Below are 12,528 nucleotides of genomic sequence, written 5' to 3'. Positions count from 1 at the left end.
TGGGCTATAACCGATCAAGTACCCAGTTTTACAGGCTATCTTGAAATGATCATTGTTTAAAAAAACTTGGAACAAAAACATACCTTGACCGACACATCTAATAGTGAGGCCCTTTTGTTCTATTTCACTTAAATGTGTTCTCGTGAGCAATCAATTTAAACAGAATTCACACAAATGTTTGGATTCTTTGCCAAGACTTAGATGAAGAAGCATCTATTACTTGGTTCTACTTACAGTCAATTCGCCTGTCATTCATTTTGTGGTAAGATAACTTTCCCCTGGGAGGGAATCAAAACTTTGGGAACAAATTAACAGACTCAGAGCTGTGGTGATGAGATACATAATACTTTATGCTGGATTAGAACCTAATCCACGTTAAATCCCCCTGAGAAAGGTAAATAGCTAAATGTCAACTGGAATCCTGTTAAAACATGCAAATTACAACAGCCCTCCTCTGTCTGCCACTTAGCCCATCTCTCAATTTCCACCCATATATGAAATGGCAGCTATTACATTTTTATTGTTTCATTATGTACCTCACAGTTGCAATATTGAAGTTGTGGCCGCAATCTGGTGAACCTTGTTGACATTGACAAAAGAACAAAAGAAAAGCAACATTGCCTTCAAGGTCCTGGCAATTTCCATATTCATTGGTGCATCATATGGTAATGTGTAAACAGTAGAGCTGCAAGTCATTCTAATTCAAGACTGTTATTTTTGTGCACATGAATAATTACAGAAAATAAAAAGCCTGGTGTCATTTGAGGAGTTTAAATATATTTTGTTGGGGTTTTTAAAGGCTTAATGAAATAATCATGGCAGTTAATGGATTTATTACTCTGGTTCATTCCTTGAAGGGATTGAGTGGCATGGGTATTAGATTCATACCTGTTTTTTTACACAGTGGAATGCAAATGAGAATTAACTAAATGAATACTGCAATAATGTGGGGATATTTGAAATGTATTATATTTTGCTGCATACTCTTAATAATTTTGTGAGGATAACTAATGTTAATATTCTCCCCTTTTCCTTTTATATTTCCACTCCACCTCCCTCCCTCCCTCCCTCCCTCCCTCCCTCCTTCTGTGTGTTATATAGACATCCTGCCTTGCTCTTTGAAGGAGTATTTCCTCAAGACGTACTGTTGTCAGGGGCCATGAATAGCAGCTGGGGCGACAGTCTCCAAAATCCTTTGACCTGGGACACCTAAAATGGGGACGGGACCTGCTGCCATGCTGCAAATTCAGCTCTAATCACAGTGAAGACACCCCTCCGCTCACCTCTCTCTCTTCTTAAATTTGGCCTGCTTGCCCCTGACCTGCACCCTCCTCCTGATTTGAAACTGCTGCTTGCTGCCTTCCTCCCTTCAACTCATTTTCTTTCACTCCTTTCTACTGAGGCTACCCAGACACTCTTTATCCAAAACCATGGTCAGCAGACTCCATTTCTCCTCACAGTCTCCCTCCCTGTTTCTCTCCCTGCTGCTCCCTTCTCTGTTGCTCCTCTACCTGCCCAGTATGGTGAAAGGGGACTGCTGGCTGATAGAGGGAGATAAAGGCTACGTCTGGCTGGCTATCTGCAGTCAGAACCAGCCACCCTACGAGACAATCCCCCAGCACATCAACAGCACGGTCAGTATGAACTTTTCTATTAGTACTGTAGGCCTTTTACTACCACCAAAACCACCTCTATTAAACCATATGATTTCCAGCAGTCTATTATCATAATTTAAAATAAAAGCACATGCTCTTAATTGTGACAGAGATTTGCAAGGCTGCAAGTTAATCTGATAGTCTATTAACTCACAATAATTTTTGTTGTTACTGTGAGCCTCTGATCGTTGGGATGATTTTGTTTGGTGTAGTAGGCTACCTGCTGTAAAACTGATAAACTATACTTTATTTAAGTTTATACATTTTGTGTTATAAATGAATATTTCACATTTTCCCAAAATAATTACGTGTCCAATAATTGATACAAAGGTAGCCATTAGGTTTGAATTCTTTTTGTGCAAAATTACATCAATTAATCATTTAGTACTTGGGGACATATGCTAATATTGTTTATATGGACCCAATGTAATATAATTTACATAAGATTAAATGAGTTAGCTAACTCTTATGGGTTGTTAAATTTAGAGCTACTGGTTGCTGTAAAAATCAATTCATATCCATGACAAGTCCCTTTCTCTTTTAATGTTTTAAACTTGTATAAATATATGATAAATAAGCAAGCACTGTTCTGGCAGATTAATTGAAACTTAGAATTGATATCTGAAAAGTAATGAGTTAACTATTAAAATTTTAAAATTTTAAAAATAGAATGTACATGACAGTAATGGTAATGTATCTTCACAACACTCGTAGCATCAACATTTACGTCTGCTCCATATCTCATAGGGATGCGGAGCTGCTTGAAAACAGATGTGAAAATTTAAAGCAAACAGTTTGTTTTGGGGGGTGTATGCTCTTGGTGGCTGTATTTGGCAAGGAGTTGTCATTTTTTATGGCTGCTTAGTGGAAGGCATAACCTGAAAGTCATCAATTTTCTTTCTTGTCTCCCTCAGGTTCAGGACTTGAGGCTGAATGAGAACAAACTTAAGGCTGTGCTCTTTACCTCTATGTTCCGCTTCACAAACCTTACTGACCTGAATCTTACAAAGAATGAAATCAACTACATCGAGGATGGGGCCTTTGCTGGACAAGCCAACCTACAGGTCAGCATCCCAGGATACAACTCTGTTTATGTATTTGTTGTCTCAATGTTACTAAAAAATATCAAATGAACAATCTGTTAGAAATATATACAGACAAGAATCAGAATCAGATGTTTTGGCCAGGTAACTCACACATACAAAAACTTTGACTTGGCAAGGAAGTACATGATCTCTCCTTAAAACTTCAGAATAGAGCTCCATACCACTTAACATGTGCCTCCTTATTACAGGATCCACACTTTTTGTTTTAATGTTGTGCTAATGTTGTTAGTAACTTTTTTTCTCATTGTATAAACATCTACATAAATCTTGTTATATAAGACCATACCTGTCCAAACATGATCGGAATATCTGCTGCATATTGATTCTTATCAGGAGACCATGGTGATTGAATTGTAAACTTATCTACACATGGACATCATCTGGATAGATGACTGTGTATATTACTTACGGAATTGGAATTAAATGTTTTCACATTTGTTAATTTGTTTTCACATCACTTATTGATACACAATAATAATTTAAAAATAATTTCAGCTGTTGATATTCTCTGCATCAAGCCTTACATCAAGGTTTTCGTAATCTGTTTATTGCTCTTGTAAAAATTCCAAAGCTTACTTGATTATTGAAATTTGACTTGATCCTGATAAAACACATCCCATTACAGCATTATGGATGTGCACATTTAAAAATTACATGTCAACCAAATTTAAAAAAGTCTTTTTTTTTTAACGTCTTTGTTTTAAAACGCCACTTGCATTTTTTCCCTCAGATTCTCCAGCTGGGCTACAACAAGCTGACCAATTTGACTGAGGGCATGTTGAGAGGTCTAGGTCGAATGCAGTGCCTCTTCTTGCAACACAACCTCATTGAGGTCATTGCCAACAATGCCTTCTGGGAGAGCCCCAGCCTCAACAGCCTTGACTTATCTTCAAATAAGTTGGCCCATCTAGATCCCTCTACCTTCACTGTTCTCAATAAGCTGGGTGTGTGTGAACTAGCAGGAAACCCTTTCCATTGTGGCTGTGATCTCTATAGCTTTCTTACCTGGCTTGAGGCATTTAACAATGTCACTAAAACCTATGACCGCCTCCAGTGCGAAACCCCTATTGAAATGACTGGTTTTCCACTCCTAAGCCCAGTGCCTGGACATGGAAGAAATGCCCGTTACGCTCTTTTGACTATGTGTCGTGATGGTGTGATAATTCCAGGGATGACCTCACAGACGCCAGATCAGGATGGTTCAGGCATGGGATTCGACAACCCAGATCAGGGTCTCTATCACCAGCCAACCATATTGTCTACTCCCGACCCCACCTATAGCCATCAGATTTCTCTAAAGCTTCATACTGTCTCCCTCTACACTGCTTCTCTAACAGTGCAGATCCCACGACCCTACAGTAAGATGTACATCCTCTCACAGTACAACCACACTTTTGTTGCAGATGTCATGCCCCTTAAAAACAAGAAGGAGATAATAACACTGGACAAGCTAAAACCACATACAAACTATACCTTCTGTGTGGCATCTGTGAGCAAGTCTCAGCGATACAACCACACCTGTGTGTCCTTTACCACACGTGCTATGGGGCCAGAGGACCCGCGAAACAACCCATCGACAACTACCCACTACATCATGACCATTTTGGGATGTCTCTTTGGCATGGTTATTGTGCTTGGATTTGTCTATTACTGTCTCAGACGGCGTCGCATCGAAGAAGAGAAGCAGAAGGCTATAAGTGTGAAGAAAACAATTTTGGAGATGAGGTACTAGATATTCTTTTACATCAAATGTTGTCTAAATGAAAGTCCTTTCACATCATACTACAATTTTTCATGTCAAAAATATGGTAAAAAAAAAAAAAAAGACATACGACACAGATAGTAGCTACATTATTGATGTTTTAACTACAACACAAATAACAATTGCTGTTATTTTTTGAGTGTCACAGTTTATGATGTGCACAACCCTTCATGTGCTAAATCATTTTGTTTGAATTAAAATCGTGATAAGCATCAATTATGCAAGCTACAAACAATTAATTAAACCTGTTTTATACTCCTATAATTTTACAACTTTTAATGTAAAAGACATTGTTGACCTCAGTGGGACTGGTAGAATAAAGCTTATATACTGTGTATACAGTACATATACACTATATAATGTATGTGTGTCTGAGCTGTCATTTAAACAGCATTCCATGGAATCATTTACTTGCCCTATTAATATTAAGAAATTATGTATGCAAATGGATGGTTGTTTTAAAGTGACACAATTGTTTTTCAGGTATGGCCCAGAGGCCGCTGCTGCAGTAGCCAATGACCCAAGTGCAATGCAGCGTCTCCAAGAGCAGGCTCACCACCAGCACCATCATTCAGGAGGAGCAGGAGGCAAGTTGCCACAATCTGCCTCCTCTAGCACAGGCATGCTCCATGGCTCAGCCAACACTAGTTCTTCCCGCCTCTCCACTTTACCACAGGTGGAAAAAATGGCCACTGCCTTTTCGGAGGCAATTGGTGGCAAGGGCAGCTACATGGATGTAAGGACACAAGGAGTAGCAGTGGAAGGCAGGGAAGGGATGGCAGCTGGAGGCACAGGGGTAGGAGGGCAAGTAGTTGTGGATATGCGAGGTGGGGCTGAGAATGGGACAGAGGCTGGGGAGGATTCGGATGATGATGGTCGTGGCTCAGCATCAGAGATCTCCACAATTGCCAAGGAAGTGGACAAGGTGAACCAGATCATTAACAATTGCATAGATGCCCTGAAGCTGGATGCCTCTGCCAATGTTGCAACCACAGCTGATAATGTCAACTCTGTATCCTGCTCCCAGCCTCCAGCTTGTATTGCATCTCTACCCCGAAACCTTCTTCCCCTCTCACCAGGCCACCTTGGAGATCAGATTATGGCCTCCTCCCCTAAAGTGCATCCAAAGTCTCACCCCCAGCCTCATCCTCAGCCACATCCTCAGCTACATCAGCAGCCTCACCCACCTTCCATGGCTCCAGTTCCTCTGGTCATGCCCCTGTCAGAGCGGCCGGGCATCAGTGGTGGTGGATTCCTCTCACCTCCTTACCGTGATCCACCCCCAGCCAATGCAGTGCGGCCACTGCAAAGGCAGCTAAGTGCTGATACTGCAGTAAAGAACCGTTGCGGTGCCCCTGCTGGTGGATCAGTCAAGAATACAAGGGTGTACAGTGTAGATATACCAGAGAAGGCTGGTGATCCTCCCAAGTACCCAGGGGAAAAGGGAAGCCCTGTGGGTTGTGGTGGAGGAGTTGGAAGTGGAGGAAGTGGAGGAGTAGGGGGCTGCAATGGTAATGGGATGGGAAACATAAATGGTGGTGGGGTTAGTGTAAATGGTGGTGGGATGGGTTGCAATGCTGTAAGTGGAGGTGGGTTGGTTGGCCCTGGACAGCAGCAGCAGCACCACTTGGAGGTTCAGCCAGACTACCACAGCTCTGAGCACCGCCACTCCTTTCCTGCACTCTACTATGAGGGTGGAAATGAATCACCTTCACCAGCCCAAAAAGCTTCATTCCTTAAACCACTGGGCCGCACCAAGAGGGATGCCACAGCCACATACTCCCAGCTTTCACCTTCTCGTCACCACAACTACAACTCTGGTTACTCCTCCAGTCCAGAGTATTCCTCTGAGAGCACACTGCGGATCTGGGAGCGATTCCGGCCTTACAAAAAAAGCCCCAGAGAGGAAGCTTCCTATATTGCAGCAGGTCATGCCCTGCGTAAGAAGGTGCAGTTTGCAAAGGATGAGGACCTTCACGATATTTTGGACTACTGGAAGGGTGTTTCGGCCCAGCAGAAGCTGTGAGCTGAAGAAGCATAATGAAATGCTTGAAGGGAGATTTTGAGGTTGGATTCCAACAGCAGACTGATAAGGAGGAAAAATGTAAATGTAGCAAGACAGATTACAGGGTTGCCTGTAAAGTGTCAATTGACATGGGTCTTCTCCACGCTGGATCCAGAGTTAAAGATATTTTCTCTCCAGCTGGCATATAAAATGGTTATCTGAGAATTTGTTGACATTCATTAAGGAGGTTGTTTCTGGGGTTATCTGTTTTAATAACAATACTAAGATATAATTAACTATATCCAAACTTTTTACCAGACTACCTCATACTGGGCACTTTGGTTCTAGGCAGGCTTCCTTAGACCCACTGAATCCCAACAAATAAGCAAATTAAAGGGGTTGACAAGCAAGTGTCTTCTACCTCATTACTGGCACATTGTAGCTCAGCTATCTAAGTTGAAGCAGCTGGTTCATGACTTAAACTCTGTCCCTCATTTCTCTAATCCCATCAATCCACTATTCAGAGAAAAAAAAAAAAACAATAATTCCATGGCTCCACCAACATCTGCTCTTTGAAAGAAGCATAATTTAGCTAGAATAGCAGGAAGCAGGATGACAAATAATGTTTGTTTTGGAATAGCCTGTATCTCCCTTTTTAGGAAAGAACATTATGGAGCTAATGGTTCTTCCCAGCAATTAGTCAGTGTAAGAATAGGTCGGGGGAACTACACACACTGTTCAATAGTGTGTGGGCATATACAATTTCTGCATACTTGTGTAAGGGGTCTTGTGTGGGTGGGAGAGTAAGTGTTGGGGCTCAGTCGCCATTATTCTCAGTCTCCTCTCTACCAAGTGGATGGCTTAGTGATGATGCCTTGCATATATACAACAACCTAGGGAGTTGTGGGCATGTGCTCATACACCTTTCAGAAACTTCAGGCATTTGGTGTCCCAACACATTTTGTATTTACAGGTGTAGCATATTTATTTTGATAAGGTCAACTAGGAATTTACATTTCCATAAGCTGAAACGTTTAGACATTACTCTAGGGTTGTTATGCAAGTTGGCATGACAAGTGTAAGATTTTAAATGAAATCATATCTAAGGATAGAAGTTTGAAAGCAGGTAAGAGGTTTGCTACATCTTAGTTGAAGATGTTAGTCTTAAGTACAAGGATAAAGAATTCAGGTAATAGCTTAAAGCGAGACTGAAAAGAAACTTAAAATATGTCAAATATGCTCCCTGCTCTATACACAGTGAGATAAAATGGATGGTAAGGGAAATGAGGGCCTGGGGGATTTACTCTGCCTCAGACTGGATGACTCTCTATTCAGTATTTGACCCTGCTTTGCTCTGGGAGCTTGCTATGGACCAAAGTGCCTATTGGAGGAATGGTTCCACACATTTTCATTTGTATTTAATATATTATCCTTTCCATTCCAATACGATCAAACAACTATATAGTTCAAAGGAGCAAGAATGCCACTGCCCTGGTTTATTAGGGTTTATCATAATGGAGGAGTCTGGTTGGAATTTCTGTATGTTTGCAATGTAAAGCAAGTAGGAGCAAGGATTGGTATCATCAGATTTAGATGTATGACAAAATTGTTCCCCCTTTGTCGTGAAGCACAGAACATGCTGATACTAATGAGACATAAATGCCAAATATTCAAACAAAACTGAATAATTTAGATATTGTAATACAAGAACAACTATCTGTGTGTTTTTAATCTCTTGGCACCCTGTCAATAACATCCACATGTATTTATTTTAGGTTTATATTCAATTCTTCCCACTTCTTCTATCTTTACAATTGGCATCTAACCTTTGTCTCTGTCATGATAAATCTTAATTGAAAAGGTATCATTCTGTTTCAAAATGTTTAATTAATTCCCAAATTAATTCCCCTTCACAATTTGTTTTCCCATGCCTGCCACCTCTGTCCAACTTAATAGGGTAAATTAAAGAGTGATTTACTGAGGCTGATGTTACAACATCATCTGAGGTCACACGGACATGCTTATATTATTAACTGTGCCAGAATGGGAGCCTGATTGAAATTAATGACGGCTGCGTTTGTCTACCTTGGTTTTTCATTCCCTACTGCTGTTTTGAGATCCTAAATCATGTCCCATGTCTCTCTCTTATAAATGAAAAAAGAAAACATATTTTCAATGGCTGTGCAGGCTAAGGGAATCTGTGCAGAATAAGGGAATCTAACATCCTGAATATTATTCTTTCTCTTTTAAATTTTATCAGCTAGAAATTATAAATAATACATTTGGTTTGGAAGTAATCCATTCCCATCTGATTTATTACATTGTTATTGTAATTTCATAGACCGTGAAAGGTATGTTTGCAAGGGAAAGAGAGAGAAGAGTAGGGTTGTATTTACTCTTTTTCAGTGCAGACCTATGTCTACACTGGAAAATATGGGCTCATTTGTTGTGTAGTTGTTGATCATATTTTATTTTAAATTTCACGAAAAAAGTACACTGCATTTTCCATAGTCAAAATAAAGGGATTTTCCAAAAAAGACAATGTAAGGACTCACAGTATAAAGTATTAATCCCTTTTAGTCATAGCTTATGATCCACCAGAAGTGTGTTACTGTATCTGCCTAGACGTTTTCCTTGAGTTTGCTTTTTCAGGATGTCAACCTCTTCATATTGAATGTGTGACCCCAGCCAATATCAGCTTAAAGGGACCAGGTGCCAGATCATGAGCCACATTCCAGAGGAATCTTCTGGTGTCATTGAGCCAGTAAGAAAAGCCCACTTTAAATTTTGTATTTACCAACCACAACCAACAAATCTCGATAATTTTTCATTTATTTTTCATTCACCTGTCACAGCAAAGCCCTCAGCTTTAAAACCAGGAAATATTATAAATAAAGGAAAAGTTGATTCACAAATGAGGAAATACGTTTTGTAATTTCTAAAACCTGGCCAGTTAATTATGATGTAATGATCTGCTTAGTCGTTTTGCTGTTAATATCCCATTTTGTTCCGTATTGAGTGATGACTAACATCCGACCTCTCTCTGTTATCTTTGGCAGCCAATCCAATACAGCCACTAGCGTTTACAATGGGATGTTAACTGTGCATCATTTGCTCACTATCAAATCAATAGAACTTAATTTGGATGACGAAAAAAGAAAACACAAAGCAAATTCCCCTGGTTGCTCAGTTGGACAGCCTACCATTTACAAAGGGACCATTTTTCTATTTTGGCCTATTGCTCAACTCCACTGTAGTTCCCTTATGTGTAGGTTCAAGGAATCACCAATCAATTAGTTTTAAATTAATACCACAGGCTATGTAAGGGTAGAAACTTAAAAAATATATATTAATAATAGCTTTATTTGGATGAATGGGGGGAATTTAGTTGATGTTACCTGCATATATCCTCAAGGCCTTTCCTCAGAGGTAAGAAAAATATTAACTCAATTATTCATAATCACAGTCCAATGTCATAATTCAGTGGATGATCATTACTCATTTCTGTCTAGTGTTCTTATTTGAACCACTATACTGTTAGTCATTCAAAACGATACACTTCACTTGTTTTCTAAATAGACTAAACTTCAACAATATAACACCATTTTAAGAAATAACAACAGGGTTGTCTGAAAAAGATGACCAAACCTTGCTCCTATATCTCATTTGATATGTCTTTTTTTTATTTGATTGTAGTTATGACAACATATTTAAGGAATTATTTTGTTCTTTCTACCTTTTCAATGAGAGGTGTCCAACTCTGTTCCTTGGAAACATATACAAGTTGAGAATGATGGATGTACCAGTGCTGTACCTTCAACATTAACTATGTGACTTGTGTGTAACTAGTCTAGCCAAATAAAAACGAGGATGACTTACTGTGAAGGTATTGACAGACTTAGGTTTTTTAGGCCAAAATAGGGAAGAAGGCATTCCAGTCTGTGGAGGGCTTGAGGAATTGCGGTAGAACCTTTCTCAGCAGAGCTTTAAATACAGGATGAACATTGGAACTCTGAAAAAAATAATAATACCATTCACTGGGCCTCTAGTTGGGGTCACAGAGAGTCCAAGGGCCTCATTTTATTAGTTTGTATTACTCTAAAAACTTGAGAACAGTTTGTATCCATTCTGGTTTTAAAATGCTGGTGGTCTTTGGGACTCATTGCTTTACAAGTTTAGATCCTTATTTCAGTTTTGTAAGGTTAAAGGTCAGGCTTAAGTAAAAACACCAATCAATTGTCATGGAAAATCATGAAACAACCCTCCTGTTTGTCTCCCTTTGGAGTGGCCGTCGCTCTCAAGGTGAATCTCTGGGACAAAACTTATGCGATATTCTAAAAGATGCCCCTAGAATTTAATCCTCAACTTGGCAAAGGTACTTTTATCTCCCCACACAAAATGTTGCATTGCCGTGAACAGAATTTTATATTTATTTTGTAAACATGTAAAATAAAATAGTTTATTACATCAGATACTTTTCATAAGCAGCAGTTTGGTTCAATCTTAAAATAAGTATGTATGCTACATTGTACCAGGGTGGGACAGTCTTGCTTTCTATGTGAGGGCTAAATAGGGCTAGCCAGGGCTTAGTTCAGAGTCACTGAAGACTTTTTACTCAAACCTTTCTCCCTCATCCTGATAGTCTTGAAAAAAAAGTATCAGACATTTTATTGTTGAAGTCATATATTTAATTTGTCCCAGTAAGGGTTAAATGTTGCACTGTCAGCCCATACAGACTACAGCTGCACTTGGGAGGTAGACTTCTCATTGGATGACATGAGGCATGCTTGTAAGGCCAAATGTCTGGGAGGTTTCTTTGCTTAGAAAGGCAAACCTTTTCTCAGGCTGCATACAAATCCTGCAGTGTTGCATCAAAAGAAACATCAGCATATTTGTATTTACTTGTAAATTGCATGACTTGTTGAGTTGTCACCAACACATTAATTACAATGGATTTACATTGTACTAAAACTACATTGTGTCTTTCTCTGAATAAAGAATTGCCTATCTTCAGAGATGTTCTGCCCTGGCGACACATGTTAATGTCTTATTTAAAATGATAGGGCCTCTGACTCCATAGACAATGCACAAAGATGCTGAGTTTTTCTTTGCCCTGGCTGGTTCTGATAGCTTTAAGGTGAGAGCAGGAATTTACAAAAACAAAAACTGTCTGTCTGCTGTTGAGATCGATTTGTCAAACTGTTGATTCTTTAGTGGGTTGACCTGATCCATTGGTCGTTTGACTCATCGTGAACCAAATAATGGACTGACTGAGGGAATGTCCTTGTGAATCCAACATACAACAAAAATGGAGAGTTTCTACCGGTGGCTTACTGTGACAAACACACTTGCACACACAACCATACACGCACAGACACTAATGTAGAGAATTAATGAATATACTGTACGTGTTTGACTAGATTAGCGTTACACTATATGGACATGAAATGTGAGAACACATACAACATATACCTTCCCAGTATACATTACACATGACAATACACATATTTATACACGCACACAGACACACACATACAATTCCATATTCACTCTTGCCTACGCAAAGTATGGACTAATTATTCTTATCCACGTTTACAGACACATATGGTCTTAAAAAGTGCCAAAACGGCAAGTTTAATGTGAAGGTGGAGTGAAACCAAGCATCTGTAAAAATGAACAAAGTGTCTTTACAGGCTTAATTGCCTACGACTCTTCATGTATTTATATTTAGTTTTTATTGTTTGTTTTCTGTTGTGTATTTATCTCTAATTTAAGATTAACTTCTCCGCTGTTAGTATTTTCATTGTTTTAGTCCTCATGAACTGCTTGAATCTGTTACCTTTGTTATGATGAAAATGCTCATTGTGAATGTCACACTTGGAGTTCCCACTTGTCCTTCTGATCTTTCAGATTTTAGAAAGAAAAATATGAATCTGAATCCCCCTGAATCTTCTGTTTAAGCACAACTCTGAATGGTCAGTAATGCTAAACTACAAAATC

The 12,528-nt window shown here is 39.4% G+C and overlaps 1 protein-coding gene across 2 annotated transcripts in view; it reads left to right on the top strand.

The window, feature by feature from the left end:
• Positions 1-7,249, top strand: part of LOC306819734 (protein phosphatase 1 regulatory subunit 29-like) — a 210,394-nt gene extending 203,145 nt beyond the window's left edge. For both annotated transcript variants that reach the window (XM_079337256.1, XM_079337257.1), the window contains 4 exons: positions 1,102-1,634; positions 2,570-2,719; positions 3,492-4,486; positions 5,007-7,249. In XM_079337256.1, coding sequence (XP_079193382.1) covers positions 1,431-1,634; positions 2,570-2,719; positions 3,492-4,486; positions 5,007-6,549 — 2,892 coding nt within the window. In that variant the 5' untranslated portion in view covers positions 1,102-1,430 and the 3' untranslated portion in view covers positions 6,550-7,249. The remainder of the gene's footprint in view (positions 1-1,101; positions 1,635-2,569; positions 2,720-3,491; positions 4,487-5,006) is intronic.
• Positions 7,250-12,528: the final 5,279 nt, after the last annotated feature.

The sequence above is a fragment of the Symphodus melops genome (assembly GCF_947650265.1).
Source record: "Symphodus melops genome assembly, chromosome: 2".
Taxonomy (NCBI): Eukaryota; Metazoa; Chordata; class Actinopteri; order Labriformes; family Labridae; genus Symphodus; species Symphodus melops.
Note: the sequence above shows the minus strand (reverse complement) of the source record. Positions and strands in the feature narration are given on the sequence as shown.